This window comes from Centrocercus urophasianus, unplaced genomic scaffold (genome assembly GCF_019232065.1).
Source record: "Centrocercus urophasianus isolate 14NV4802_14NV808 unplaced genomic scaffold, USGS_Curo_1.0 seq_12, whole genome shotgun sequence".
Classification (NCBI taxonomy): Eukaryota; Metazoa; Chordata; class Aves; order Galliformes; family Phasianidae; genus Centrocercus; species Centrocercus urophasianus.
In genome coordinates, this window is record NW_024884364.1 from 45,635,743 (window position 1) to 45,652,114 (window position 16,372).

The 16,372-nt window shown below is 36.5% G+C and overlaps 1 protein-coding gene across 1 annotated transcript; it reads right to left on the reverse strand.

The window, feature by feature from the left end:
* Positions 1-849: 849 nt before the first annotated feature.
* MOSPD2 (motile sperm domain containing 2) lies at positions 850-16,365 on the reverse strand. The gene is made up of 7 exons (XM_042810316.1): positions 16,186-16,365; positions 15,950-16,013; positions 6,794-6,949; positions 5,962-6,048; positions 3,356-3,510; positions 1,578-1,638; positions 850-929 (listed from the first exon to the last, which is right to left on the reverse strand). Exons 1-7 carry the CDS (start codon positions 16,363-16,365, stop codon positions 850-852), a joined length of 783 nt encoding a protein of 260 aa, XP_042666250.1.
* Between the last annotated feature and the right edge of the window lie 7 nt (positions 16,366-16,372).

Genomic DNA, 16,372 nt, shown 5'->3' on the forward strand with positions numbered 1-16,372 from the left:
AAACAAAAAAAAAAAAAAAAAAAAAAAAAAAAAAAACACCAAAAAAAAAACCCAAAAAACCACAACAAAAAACCACCTTTTTCTATAGTGGAATGAAGATAGACCACAGACTTCCAAAGGGAAGAGGATCTTTGATTTAGCCAGTGACTAGTTCCCTGTCTTAGAATTTAAGTCCGGGAAGAAGAGAGCGGCACAGGGGAGAGGCGTAAAACAATTCTGTTTCAAGTTTGATTGAGGGAGATAGGAGAAGTTTTATATCTTTTCTTCGCAGTTGAAATATTTCGCTGCTTTAAATTGCTCTTACTTAGATTTGGAGTGGTTTTGAACACATCAATTATTTCATTAGTGGTAAAATATGAATACACAGAAAAAAGTATGGAGCTAACATAAAAATTAATCTGTATGGCATAGATAAAAGAATAAGCTACTTATCATATGCATTACGGTTAAGAATATTAATTGAAACACAAATCAACGTACACAGTAATTACATGGACAATGGTCATATGTCTACCTGGAAGTGTACAACCTATTTTTTTTTTTTTGACTGGTAAAAAGTATTTTTTTTTTTGACTGGTAAAAAGTATTTATCAATGATTATAGTGTTCCTAAATCATGAACTTGACTCTGAAAGGATTACAGCTGGAAACATTCAACAGACATTTATCAAAGTCTCCCAGTTTTTTAAGATAAAAAGTGAACATGAGCTCCATTTAAAGTATAACCCAAAACAATGCCAGACAGAAAGACAGCACGTTAACTATGTAATAGGCTTAAAAATAACTGTTTAACAAATTCACCACTTAGCTAGAACAGAAAGCTGGAAAATGTTTCTTGCTTATACTTGGTTTAAGTTACAATCTTGGGGGAAAATAAACCAACTGACTTACCATTCATTATCCATGGCATTTCAAAGATCACTATCTTCGCTGAAAAGGTAAAGAAAAGGAAATAATCTGAATACTAAATGCATGCATTTCTCTGCTTATCATGAAGTGCAGCAGTAATAGTCATGTAGAAAGAGGAATATATATATATATTTGAAAGTGTCACATTTACTTCCTTGCAGAAGCCTTTGTTAATTGGTTTTTACTTGCTATATCTATTACTACAGAAAGACAGTAGGTGCTTTAAGTGAAAGACAACAAAAATGGCAGATTCCACAGTTTACAGATTTCTCTGGCTTACTACTTTTCAAATAACAAGGAACTAAGGGATAAAAAGGTTCATTTGATTTTATGTTCATAAATATATACACAACAAATTCTTTGTATATCATGAAAAGCCAGCTGATTTTGGATGTATTGTAAATAAACTTCAGATCTGAAGTTGTGCTGATTCTTACAAGCACAAACATATTCTGAATCTATAGCATGCAGTTCAGCTTTATCAAAAAAGTCTGATCTTCTGCTATGGTTGAAACACTAGATTCCAAAGACAAGTCCTTAATTTATTTCCGAAAATGAGATAAAGTGTATGCAAAAATATTAATAAATAAACTCTCCCCCATCACTAATGATATTCTTAACTGCTCTTGTTATACAAGTCTAACACTGTATCTCACATGAAATACTTACTAAGGAAGTTTGGATAATAGTCTGTAAAACAGTTGACAATAAAACGAACAAAGTCCAAGTCCTAAAATAAAAACAGAGTAAATAACCTAAATCAAAATATTAGAATACAAATTAGTTAAAATAAAGCACTTGAGAAACAGTGCAAAAGCAGTGACACTGTTATTACAGCCAGATTTTGTAATGAATGGTAACACAGCAAAGGGCAAAAAAGACATTGTATGAAACAGATATATACAATACTGTGAGGCATACCTTACTACAATACTTGAGTGAGGTGGAAAACCATAAATACTTCTATTTTCCCCGGCACTTCTAACAGAAATGACCACAACTACAAAGGAGACTTCCAGAGACAGAACAAAATGTATTATTGATAGAGGACCTAAAATCCTCTCATAAGAACAGCACAGTGGACAACTGACTTCTGAAGTGATATAAACACTCTACTAAATACTTACAGATAAAGCAATAAAAAAAACAAACAAACTGTAAGGACTGTCAACAAACTGAAAGCCTAATTAGTAGCTTCAGTAATTATAAAGTAGCTGAAAGCTCAGATATCTCTGGAGGCAAAAGATAGCGCTCTGCAGAAGTATTTATCTCAACTGGTAGTTGCTTGTACCAAAACAGTATTTATCACTTAACAGCAATAAACACAGTGATAGATTTCCAAGTAATGATTAGAGTCTCCTGTGCATTAGCAAGCACACTGCTCTCACTTCTGCTGTGTACCCAAAAGCAATACTATCAGCTATAAGGAGGTTGGATCCATTATTTTGATGAAAGTCCACAAACAAGAATTTAGATGTGAGCAGAGAATTTAATAACTGCATCGACTCTAGTTACCTGAAATGCTGCAACAAGGCATGAACCATCAGAATTACCTGACTGCATACCAATGAGAATAGCTGACATATGAGATGAGGCTACATTAACAATGGAGCAAACAAATGAAAAACCTTCTGGAAAATAGATTAAAACCTCAAGCTGTTTTAGGATAAAATCTATCAAGTACTCTATGTGGCTACCAACTGATATTAAAAGAAATCCCTAGCAAAGTGAGACTGTGCAATGGAAGACTTATAAACAGCGCTTGCTGAGATTGTCTTTGGGAGCCTCAAAAACAATAGAGAGAAGCTGAATTCATGGAGAATTCTGAATAAATATTCCGAAGAAAGAGAAAATCGAGGAGGCTGTGATTTTTTTTTTTTTTTTCCAAACATAAGGGAAATAATAGACTTTTGTGTTTCTGTTATACAAAAATACACATTGCTGAACTAGCATCTTTTGGGTATGGATAGACAGTTCTCAAATCAGAGGTGAAAACACCAACTCTGAATCGAAAAACTTAAAAATGAAGTCTTGCTATTGTTATCCATAACAGTTGATAAACCAAACTGGTAAGTAACTACTGCACAGGAATCATTTTGACTCAGTCATTTATCAAATTAAAAGTTTTCAGTGTACTACATCAAATATAATATGATACGCAAGAGCACGTAATATTAAACAAATTTTAATATGCAAGAAAGAATTCCAGAAATTGCTTATGTCACAGGAACAAGCCCTACTCATTTGCTGTAACTGCTACGTTACTTAGGTTTAAAAGACTGCACAGATAATCATCTTCTGCTATGGAGAAACACAGAATCACAGAATTGCAGTGGTTGGAAGGTGCCTCAAGAGATCATTCAGTCCAACTAAAGCAGATACTCTACAGTAGATCAAATAATTCAAAAAGCAAGCAGGAAAAAAAAAAAAGCAATAAGCATACTTACTATGTGACTGATTCCAGTTTCAGCCATGTCAAATACCACCGTTAAGGGCTTTCCATGATCCCTCTTGGCATAATGCTCTAACCAGAAAGCTACGAGTTTCTTTTTATCAAGTTGCTGTTTTTGATCCCTTACATGAAGTTTCACTTTGAACCAAACTGGTGAAAGGAAAAAGAAGCACACAAAAAAATGAACCAAGGAAGCAAAATTAATTGAAGTCATTACTTGTATAACTACATAGATGCACTGTGAAATTTACCAATGCCTCAGTGCCTGTGCTCCAACTAAAGATTCTACCGTGACACTGAACAGTCAGTGGGACAACTATATATTTTTCCTTTTTCTTCCTAACATCTTTTGTATTAAGACTAAAAGCCAAGAATTGCAGAAGACAAGGAACAGCAGATAAGGAAAACACTCTTCATGCACCTTTTAAAGACTTTTACTACTTATCAAGAAAATTAATTAATTATTTAAAATTAAATACATGTTGTCCTCGGCTATCATGACCTGTACGTTATTCCAAGTACTGCTGTGGTTGACCTTTACACTCTTTTTCTGCCTAAATTTTCTGTACTGTTGAAGTTGGCGTGTTCTGAACAGAACTATACATGCATTATTCTAAATTACATAAAAAGCAACAGACCTTCTTAAAATAAAATCAAGAAATCCAGAAGATGAGTAACATTACTTCAATAAAAGCCTGATATTTAATCTTCTGGAATAAGAAATGACTCACATAGAGACAAGTTTATCTTGTAAGAAGCTGATTTCCAAGTAACAGACTTCATAAGAATGCCTGAAACCAAATGACTGGTTATACTATGAAGTCATAGAAGTATTCAAGAGGTCCAACATGAAACACACTCATTTTCGGTACCTCTTCAACAGAAAAATAGACAAGTCCTAGAAATAACTGGAGATGCACTAACATTTTTCTCCCTGAAACCTAGAAAAGTTTTATATAAAGTAATACTTTTTTCCTGTCAATGTCTTTTACTTCCTTAAGTTCATTCTATGAATTGCATGGAAGAAAATTTTCCACTTCACATACAGACCAAAAAAAAAAAAAAAAAAAAGATTTAAGTGTAATACATTAACTGAATTCTCTAAATTTCAGAAAGATACTCTATTTAAAGTATTTAAAGCAGAACTCTCATGAAAGTAACCAACATTTTTCAAAGAATTTCTATCTAGTTTAAAATATCTACTTCTGATAATGGTGAAAATAGAGCATATGGCACAAGAAACATTTCTCAAATGCTACTTAATCAGTAACTCTTAACTACTGTACAACCTGAATTTGCATGCTGAGATATTCTCAATCGCTAACATTCCTTGAAGAAACAATTGGGAGTGGGAAATAGAGACATTAATTATCAGTGACAATAAAATAAAAATGTTATTCAATGATCTGATTTGCACGCATTCTTGTCATGAGGCAGTTCCACAGTTTTCTCAGTTTTCATCAAAATAAGTTTGTCTTATTACTTCACTTTCCAATCTCACAAAATTGAACCAACCAGTATAATCACATTCAGCTTTTTAAGTAAATACTATAAAAATGTATCATCACCACTTATCCTTGATTAGTTACCTTGGAAGACTAAACGAAAATCATGAAGCATAATACAGCAATTGTTCACAAAGCACTCGTAACTTACATGGATAAGATAAAGTTCTTGACAAAATAGACCCTTGGAATAGAAACTGTACTTTTCTGGTCACAGTACTGTTAGAAAACCAGCGGGTTAGCTCTTTAAACTCAGTTGTTTATAAGAGACAAGGCTGCAAATCTATTTTTGGATGAAAAAACAGTTTTGGCAAAAGAAGAAAAAGCACAATTTTAGATTTGAAGATCTATTTTCCTCCTGTCTTTGGTTCAAGATTGTTTGGATAGTCTACTAGGTGATTTTTCTTAAGTTGTCTTCTTTATTTTTTTTTTAATAGTTTTTAAGGTTATTTACTTTTAATTGCATGAGATGATGTAGCAAATTCAGTAACAGAAAATGATATTGCCTATATTGCCCATCTACATATAACAGTCAAGTAAAAGTCAAGAGTATTTCAGGAAATACCTACTGTTGCTCTACACATTTTATTCCTTACTCCTCAGTTAAACATACAATTCAGGATTTCATTCTCCAAGAGTTTTCAGCTGCTCACAGTATTACTGAATATTCCTGCGTCATAAGAACACACAAAAAAATTTGCAAACCACTGCAAATATGTGAGAGCTGTATGTGGGCTGTCAGAAAAGCAGCAGCAAATGAAGCTCTGCTGTTATCAACACTTACTTTACTTATATATGCATTACAGTAGATACAGAAATAATGCGCTTCAACAGAGAAGGTCAAAACTTTGGCAGCTAGGATTAAAGGCTTATGATTCTTGAAAACTGCTGAAAAAGTTTGCTTATTTCACTTCTGTAATCCACAGAAGATACCACACTGACTGAAAGTCATCAACTTCTAATCTCTTTTAGTAAAAACCGCTGCCAATACCTTCGTTCTTTTAGTTTCAAATAACTTCTTCTCCAAAACAGACGCTGCTAAAATGCTTAGAAAAAAAGTAATACAGGATGACTGATTATGTTTTGTGTAACTTACATAATTTATAGCCTTCTTTATCATATCCATGCAGAAAGAGAGCACCACTTTCAAACAACCATTTTGGAAGGACAGATTCAGTCAAATCTGCAAAGCCAAATGAAAGATCATTTCAACAATGAGGTTAATAATTACATCTCTGTTAAAAATGCAAAAATCCATCAATAAAATACAGAAGTGCCTTTGTAAGCATCCATCCAAGACATACGCAAACATAATACAAAAACGGGGCTAATTTGAGAATTTTACTATCTTCTTCCTCTCAAGCTGCACAGCAGGATTGAGGTACAGATACAGATTTAGAAGAAAGAAAAAAAAAAAATACTGCCATGTTTAGTTTTAGGCCCATATCTACAGCCCTTCATGCTTTATCCTTTTTTAAACCAGACTGTACGTTCTTGTAAAGTTCATCTTCAAAACACTCCCATGAAACAAAAATGTACACCTATTCTACCTAGAGTATCAAGCCATTGTTGCAGGTAGCAAAACATTTGACCTGTTATTTGAATTCATTAATATTTTGAGGTCCATTTTAGTTGTGGGGGAATTAAGAGGTTGAGCCCCTGCAATTACACAAAGAAAACTAAAGATAGCTACTTTCCTTCTTCCCCTTGCAAGACATACAGAAGTACAGCTTGATGATAAGAGCAGCTAAGTTTTAGAAACCCAGTTTTCTAAATTGGGTTAAAAAAAAAGAGTTACTGCTTAGTACTCCGTGGTATTTATACAATATTTAAGAGCAAGAGCCTTAAAGAAACTAGAGACAGAGGTTAGATGCAGTTCAAAAAGAAAGCAACATACATCATCACAAGAATTACATAACACAGCTTACCATTGACAGCATATTCTTTCCTCCACTGAAAGCTCTCGTCAATCATCTTCAATGTATCATCCACAACGTCATGACGCCAAATCAGGTAATTTTCAACCCATTTGTCATCTTGCTGAAGTCTTTCCACATCTCTAGAATCGTACTTATCTGATTTATCTAGCAAACAAAACAACTATTGTAAGAATATAGCATTTGCAATGCATATACAAAAAGGAGATTCGTAATGTTTCAACCCTACTAAATATACTACATATAAAGACTTTCTTCCAGTCTCATCATTTAGCAGATAAAAGTTTTCAATTATTTTCTTACGCTATCTACTGTGAAGATATTTAGAAACACTACCAGATTATTCTCAGTGGAAAAATAATTTGTGATTCTTATTCAAATTAAAAGAAAAAAAAAACCAACATCAGAAATAGAGAAGATGGGGGGTGGGGGGGAAGGGAAGTACAGTTCTTCAAAGACAAAACCAAGTTTGTCTACTTAACACGTAAGCAGGCACACAGTCTGAGTACTGGTGGGTACCTATATACCAAGAATTAGGTAGCTTAAGCTTGTGCTGTCTAACTTACAGGCATCATCACAATGACAGACCAAGAAGTGTCAGAACAGATATATAAAAATGACTACATTTGATTGTGCTTTATATATCATCACATTAGATATTTCCTTTAAAAAGGTTTTATACTTGGCATAGACTGTTACTTTAGTGAAAACAAAATGAAGCACTCAGTATGAAACAGAAGCTTCTGCTACTCTTTGCTTTATTACAACTATTTATCCCCAGCATGGTTTTTGTTGTTGCTGTTGTTTTTTAAACAGGTAAGTTTGTTACAAAAATGCCAAAGTCAACCTAGTTTTATTGAAGATATGCTTAAAGAACAACACCTAAGTTTTTACTTCAGTGTTCCTCTTTCGCCTTACAGTCTGCATTCATTGGAATGTAAATGAAGCAAGAAAACTGAAACAGGCTCCTGAAGGCAACTGATAAGCATCTCTTTGCTGATCACCAAAACACATAAGCTCACTTGAACTGGTCAGTGATTTGCTCCGTTCATTTCCAGGGTGAGAAATTTTAACAGTGGTTCTTAATTAGATGTTACTTTTGCACATAGTTGAAAATTGTTCTTCAGCAGCAATCAATTCTAAAAAACTACTTGTAGGCAGAGACATCACAGTTGAATTATTTCTAACTGCTAGTGGATGGTTTAGGGATACCTACTTCAATCAGAAACCTTAACTCAGAGGAACACACTAAGAAAAGCACATTATGTTCTGCTAATATTTTTAATTCCATGGAGCTACATGTCAAGATAGCACTTCACTGACATTTTAATTTATAGTCTCAGTTTCCTGCCACACAATCAATTTAAAATATGAGTAAGCAAGAATTTTAAATGCATCCATCCACTCAGATTGCAGCTTTATTTCTCCCGTGCACATCCTGACATCTAACTGCTTTTCACATGCATTATTCCTTAGTTTCCTCTTCTTCATTACGTTTCAAGCGTTTGCTTCCTTTGACCCCATCCCACCACCTTACCTTGTTCCTTAGCCAAGCCTAGAGTCAATCCCACTTCCTTAGTTCCCTTCCTGCCCGTCAGCCTATTACCCACTAAAAGCTCTTTCAGTTCCTTCTCTGATCATTTCCATAATCGCATCAGACAACTTGCTCCCTGTATTCTGACTAAGCACAGGTCTGAATACCCAACACATGACAGCCTGAAATGCTCTTCAACTTCTCTGTGGATCTAGGTCAGCCACAGGCAGAAAAAGTTGCAAAGATTTTGCATATTTAGTTCTGCAAAGTCTAAACTGCTTATTTGAAACTTTATTATTCCTGAAATGATTTACGATTTGGATACTTTTGCCTGAGAAAGACTAACAGTATTTAGTTTCAAGTTAGAATAAAAAATAACAACAGAGAGAAGAAAGGTGACCTCAGGAACCAACCCCAGCTGACACCACAGCTATTTTGCAAATTCAAACAGGTCACTAAATCAGGTTTTAAAAAGTCAAAAAGGTAGAAAGACTCCACATCATCTTCTGGTGTAGCATGCACTCAGTCCAAATCCCCTTCAAAGATACTACAATATACAGTAGCTAAGCTGCCAGATCCACCATGAGCTACAGTAAAAGTAGCACTGGCTTCTCTTAGCCTTGGAGTATTAGCTATCCCTCTGCCACGGACTTATTGAATATGTCACGCTGGCTATCTGTACCATTTATGACTACTCATAGCCACAGCAAACGAGGGCTTTGAAATACTAAACACTTAATTCACATCAGCGTCACATATCTAGCACAATAACTTACAACTACTACTGCTATTAATAAGCAAAATGCTTGCCCAAGACCCATTCCATATACATCCTCTTTGTAAAGGGGATTTAAGTATTGCATAAATAAAGAAAAAAAGCACACACACCACAAAACAGAAACTAAAAGGATTCACACTGTTTTTTGAGGCTCCTTCTGCACACATTACATATTTGGGAATACAACTATCAAAAGAGCGACAGAATAGTACATCTTGTATCAAATAATAATTTAAATACACTTGCATATTTTGTGGAAGGTGCTTCATAATACTCATTTCTGGGCCACCAACAGATTTTCCCAAACTCTGAACTTACAGAATACTGAAAAAAACAGAAATTTAACTTAATTCATGCTTTACAAAACTGAAAGTAAAAGAGCGTAGAAAACATGGTATACAAACTTTTAAAGTCAAAAGCAAAGAAAGCTGGATTGACAGGTAAGGAAAGCAGAAAACTGAGTTCCCTCTCACCCTCTTCAGCCACTAAACTCAACAAGGTGGCACACAGTATGAATTTAATTCCAAATCAGAAGCAACCAGTCAAATTCTGCCTCCACATGCACTTGTAGAACACCCTTATTTTAGTCAAGGAAGCACAGCAAGACTTGATAGAGCAACATGAGCACTGACTGCTGTTTTAACCTAACCTGATTTATCCAATTCTCGCTAGAAAATAAATAAAATTTAGAATGAGAATGTGAATCCAAAATCGAAATGTAGTATATCACGCATAAAACAATGATTTGAAGTCATTCCAGTAATCCAGTCACTGAAAATACATCCATTTAAGGGAGGAACTGCTCTTCAAATCTCTGCATGGCTCATAACTCTATAGGCATCTGGAAACTTATTTTCAAACAACACTATTAAAAAATCAGAATGCTTCTGAATTCAAGTTAATCATGCAACATTTAAATGCAGTTACTGAATTATTGGAAGTTACTGGATTCAAAATAGAATAAACTGAAAGAAAGTAAATCCTTCTCATTCTCAAAATATAGTTTACACACATTCTGCATCACAGCAATTAGTAGGACAAAATGAAACACAAGTGGAGGAGCACTGAAATGGAAACTCAAATGGAACTATAAATTGAAGTATCTTACTTCAGATACAATCTCTAAGCCCAATCACATAACACCTGTCAACATCTCTTTATGGTTTAATTAGTTTGATGGGTTTTTTTTTGCCCCTACCAGCAAGTTAAACACTTGGCTTCTCACACATGCAGAGCTACCCCACTGAGTTTGGTCAGCCCCTACTCAGGAATGTGGGCATCTCTACCATTTAGTCCATAATCAACATCTTCTAAGGTATTTCTATTTAATCTGAAGGGAAGCAAGGAGTGTTCCAAGCAATGGTGTTCGCAGCTTCTTCTGTTCAGTTAACAAAAGCTGCAAACTCAGTAACAGCACCAAGCTTTTGTTGAACATTTCATAGCTAAGAAATGAGTCTATAAGCATGGAAGCCTGGTTTCTCCTTCAGCTTAAAGAGAGCCACCCCCCACTATCTTGCAGAGGAGCCCCACAGACAGTGGAAAAGACAAAGCAGGAACATGGCAAGAATCTTTTTCTGAGCTGCGTAGTGACTAACCAAGCTCAGATCCAGAAAAGAGAAAGCACATACTGCTTACCTAATTGGATTCTTACCAGAGAGCACTTTATATATATATATATATACACATACATACATATGTATATGTATATGTGTGTATATATATACATACATACACACATACATAAATATACATATATATATATATATATATATATATATACACATACATATATATAGAACTGGTTTAAATATATTATACAACAGTCAAAAAAGAAAGGAGAGGAAGTCAAAACTAGCTCTCTTCACAACTAACACGCCTTCAGAAAACTGAAAGAGCAAAAAGATGGATCAGATCCCACATACAACTTTTAAGGTTTCAAACTTCATGATCTTGTTTAACCTTTTTAAGAAAGACAGCAACTTCAAATTACTTCCATTTTCTCATTGAACATTTGAGGTAACTGGAAAGCAGAAAAACCTCATTTTGACCAGCCACTTCTTCCCATTACTCAGCTTCCTTTTTTCTTGTCTGGGTTCTGCAGGGTTCTGATTTACATTATTTTGGTTTGTTGGGGACACATCCTGCTCTATTAATAGGTATTGTCTTCCAGTTGAGAAAACTAAGGTCAAACTATGATTTAATTATTGTCTTCTAAGACAGAAGTCTCTATACTACTACTACAACACAAAACCACTCAAACTCCAAAAATCGTGTAAAACCAAAGAAACAAGTACTTTCACAAGACTCTCTTTTTATTTTTTGTGCAAGTTTCATCTACGTTACCAGGAGATAAAACTGCATAAAGTTTTCTTTAGGAAATTTTTAGGAGAAGTGATAGAAATTTCACAAGATTCAACAAGAATAGAAAAAATACAAGACTGGAAAATACAAGACAGAAAAAGACGCAGTACAGTTAATTTCCACACTAAGATATCCTAGAGAAGTTAATAATTTACAATCTCTAATAACTCCTCCCTCTGGGAAGAAAACCATCTAGAAAAGATGTTATAGAATAGAAGTCACATACGAAGACAAGAAGCAGGGATGGCAACTACATACCTACAATAAAAAAAAAAAAAATCACCCAAAACCACTTTGTTACACTACAGAATTGGAATAGGCATTAAACAAGCCTTTCAGTTTAACTAACACTGTTCTAAAGGTTATTTCAGTCAAGAAGCCTTGTGTCTGAAACTGTCATAATTATTCCTCTAGTCATAGCCAGGAAAAGGAAACCCACTGTTAGAAGTCAAAAGTCAATTACATGTTAAGTACTTTAACCACACAGATTTGTGCCTTCAATTGTTAAGCAAGGAAATCTGCAAGGCTGAAAGCAGTTTAAAAATGTCTGTAGCCATGCAGGGACTGAGATGAGGAAAACAAAATCACTTCCACCCAATAAGGAGCTGTTCCAATTCAACAAAATAAAACTAAAAGATGTAAATAAAATATCTGCCTCCAAAAGAGATAAGTTTGAAATTTCAGCAAAAATGTCCAATCTCAGTGATTCTAAAATTCACTTTCAACAGGAAGGTCAGACATCGGTATCACAGCTTTCTATACAAGTCTGCTTGCTAACCTGTCCATACAAGTTTCCTGTCTTACCCTTCCAACACTCCTCAGTCTTAAAGCCAAGAATCTGTAAAAACAAGTTTTTCAGAGCATAAATAAGGAAGGTATTCAAAACATTATCCTAACAGTTTTCAACAAGTCATGTCACCAAGCTGTTTTGAGAATGGCACATACACCTATAACTGTATTTGCATTTGACCAATTTGATTTAACGTTTTGCTATTGGCTTAAAGTCATGACAAAATTTAATCTTTAAGCTGCTGTGGGAAACGTCTTCTTCAAAGCTGTTTGGTTTTTTTTGTTTGTTTGTTTTTTGTTTTTTTTTTTTTTTCTGAAAATTAAGCTTTAAAGTAAAAATGAAGAGGATGCAAATAAGGAGGGAGAAGGAATACAGGCAAAAAAATATGCAAAAAGAAGAGCGGAAAAACAGAATTCTGGACTAAAAAGTTCTATCAAGATTTTATCACAAATAATTCCCATTGAACATTAAAAAGAAAATTAGTAGTCCAGGAACGACATGTAGTTTCAGTAATCCTTTAACAAGTAAAATCCACTGAAGAATGAGACAAAACTGTTTGCTAGAAAACACTGACAGTACCAGTCAGAGCTGGACAATAATCATCTTTTTTCATTGTTTCTGTCACCACCCAGATCATTTACATTTATCAGCTCTCACAAAGAACCCAAACACAGAAGAGAAATCAGGCTCCAAACTGCCAGAATAAGGCACTGTCCACTTATCACAAACAGCACTAAGAGAAGCTTCCACATGCTGAAATGCAAGGGCTTTAATTACTACTAGGAAAAACATTCTTCACATGCTCTGAAGTTTTGTCTTCAAATACAGACAGCGTTCACCATGGACAACAGAAAAAAAAGCAAACAATCAAGCAACACAAGATCTCAGTTAACAAAAAGTGCTGTTCTGAAGTAGGATTCACAGTGGCCAAGTTTTCCTTCTAGATCCCCTGAGAGGCCACAAGTTCAGCAATGTTAGCAAGAAACTTTGCACGCAAACTTCACGGAGATGAGCCACTAAGGCTCTTGTACACTATTTTCCAAACCCTATCTGACTATTAAAAGGATTCTTTTACTTAGTCACATAGATGTGACAGCTGTTCAGATGTTTAATCCAATAAATGGATTTCTAGAGCTTTCAGATGAAAATTTTCAAGGCAGAATGGGAGAAGTCAAGACTGCAGTGTTTAAGTTGGTCGTAACTTTTATGTAAGATATTCTTCCATGTATTAGTTGTGGCAGTTCATATAAGACTTTTCCGAACCATCTATAAACTTCAAAATGTTCTGCATAAATTGAAAACATTGTATTCTGTCAATGAATGACTTCAACCAAAATAAGGACTTAAGGCCCTTTAAATTTTCATTTCACAGCAATACACAGTACTACAAATCATCACAGCATAATATCCATTAGAAAATCTGCCTGCATGAGGGGAATCCAGCAACAAGAGTTTCAAGAAGTGATTCTTTCCTATTATAATGCAATCACAAAGTCTCAGGAATAATCAGGACCACTGCTTTCCTCAGAGGGAGAATAAAACAGTTGAAGCTGTAACTTCCTAGAAATACAAGCATCCTGAAAATTTTGCTCAAGCTTCAACACTTGCAGCTCACCTGAAAAAGGAATTAGATTCACTCTACAGAGGCTCACTATTCCAGAAACACACTGAACTTTCTGTGAACTTATTAGTTTCTCAGTGTACCCTGACAGCAGCTTCACTTTTTCAAGGAGACTACAATTGCTCAATATCAAGCAACCATTTGCACCTTTAGAACATGGAAAGTTGCATGGATCCAAGCCCCTTCAGAGTTCCTTTCAACTAAGAGAAAAGATTAAAAAATATATATATATATATATATTATATATGTTTTTTAGAATATGCACAATAAAGGTAGGAGGACCATAAACACACTGAAACTTTGTGGTTTTCATTCTTTAAATGGGTGTGACAACATTAATTTGCTTGTGGCATTCCTAAATTTTAGATAGGGTTTAAAAAAAAAAAAATGTCTTGAAAGGGTAAGATCCCTAAACGAAAACCCAAAAAAGGACTTACTAAGGAAGTGCATGCTCAACACACTGCAGAGAGGATTATAGTCTCCCATGCAACAATAACGTGTTATTTTAATGACTCTTAACAACCAGTCAAACAGAGGCTTCATTACAGCTACAGCTAAGTAGCATGGAGGTACATGGAGTTGCAGGTTTCTAAGGGGAATACTTCTATGAAAACAGGCTGAGGGAGCCAAGCTTGTTCAGCTGGGAGATGAGAAGGCTACATACAGGGAGACCGTCTTTTGGTACTTGAAGGGAGCTTATGAACATGAAGGAGACTGCTTTTTTACATGGGCATGTAGCAATAGAACAAGAGGGAATTACTTCAAATTGAAAGAGTGGAAATTTAGGTTAGACATTAGGATGAGATTCTTTGCTCAGAGGTCGGTGAGGGCTGGCACAGCTGCCTGGAGAAGCTGTGGTGCCCCATCCCTGGAGGCGCTCAAGGCCAGGTTGGATGGGGCCCTGGGCAGCTGAGCTGGTGGGGGGCAGCCCTGCCCATGGCAGGGGCTGGGTGAGCTGTGAGGTTCCTTCCAACCCAAGGCATTCTGTGATTCCATGATTAAGGAAAAAAAAAACAACCAAAAACCAATATAAAATAAACAGCAAATGTAACTCTAGCATAATAGATACATCTACCATAAAACACACACACACACACAATGAATTAACTGGAATCATCAACAGCAAAAATAATTTATAGTTTAAGATGATTCTTCATTCTTCTTCATTCTCTTGTTTTATGACTGCCAAAGACAACTTTAATCATACAGAAATATGAAAAGGTAAAATAAACTCACTCTGTCCTTCAAGGTGCTATTCTAATAACACTATCATGCAGTGACTAAACAATGGCCAGTCACTTCTTTGTTTTGTATGCTTGCCCTGCAAATAATCATAATGTCATGCAGCACTCAAGACCCTCCAAAATTATAAAGATAAGTGATACAGCCAACCACAGAAAACTCATATGTGTGCATAACCCTTGTATAAAAGTAGTAACTCTAATAACTCCAATCAGGCACATCAATGCAAAGCAGGTGTTTGCAGAACTGAGGCTTGTGTTACAGGAGATACATGCAACTCCTGAACTCCTGAGTTGTTAGGGTGTTTGCATTAGAAATTAGTAAGAGCATGTTTGTAATAGAAAACCTTTATACAGTCATAACAAAGTGTTCTGCTTGCTCCAGCTGTTAGCATACTGTGCTACTCCATCGTTTTCTATCATAAGCAATGCAAATCAAGCTGGAATTGAAGTGAAAGCCCTTCAGGCCCTCTGCCACTCCCCTTCTCACGAGGATCCCTAGTGCCTTTCATTTACAAGCCCCAAAGCTTCCCAGATTCACAACAGGGTCAGACAAACAGCACAGTATTAATTACTCACAGCATGAATTTGAAATGCAAGCAGCTCCAGAAAAACAACCCCTTCCGCGGACAAACCCAACTGGGACAGCGCGTTTCCCCTACTGCCAATGGCCAAGCACACCAACACCCTGCCCCAACACCCCCTGCAGCACCACAGAGAGCCCCAGAAGGCGGCATCGCGACTCGACAGGGCAGCACCGCTCAGCCGGCCGGGGACAGAGAGCAGAGCGGCAGCCGAAGGGTCGGCAGCCCGCGCGCTCACCTGGCAGGTACTCCGCCTCGAAGCGCCGCCTCGTCTCTGCGATCAGCGCAGCTTTGTCCTGCTGCTGCGAACGAGAAAACGGCAGGACATGAAAGGGCCCAGCGCAACCCCTCAACACCCTCACACACAGAGCCAGTCCCCCCACCGCCTCTCCGTCCCCCACCTGCACTCCAACCCACCCGCGCGAGGGCCGCCAGAAAACAGGGGAGAGCGCGGGGCGCGAGGGGAGCACTCACGTCAGCCATGGTGCGGCGGGGCCGCCCGTGACGGCCGCGACAACTGCAGGGAGACAGGAAGAAAAGACGATGGAGGCGCCGCGTGACCCGGGAGGCGTGGCCAATGGGGAGTGGGCGTGACCATACGCCCATCCCGGCAGCGGGAGTCGGGCGCTCAGTAGCCCCGCCCCTTAGCGTCATGGCTGCG

What these genes read in the sequence shown, in the direction of transcription:
- MOSPD2 (XM_042810316.1), bottom strand. Translation starts at nt 16,365, where the DNA reads ATGACGCTAAGGGGCGGGGCTACTGAGCGCCCGACTCCCGCTGCCGGG. An exon ending in CCCGCCGCACCATGGCTGAC is followed by an intron (nt 16,014 to 16,185) that starts GTGAGTGCTCCC and finishes TCTCGTTCGCAG; the next exon opens with CAGCAGGACAAAGCTGCGCT. An exon ending in CTATTATCCAAACTTCCTTA is followed by an intron (nt 930 to 1,577) that starts GTAAGTATTTCA and finishes TTACCTTTTCAG; the next exon opens with CGAAGATAGTGATCTTTGAA.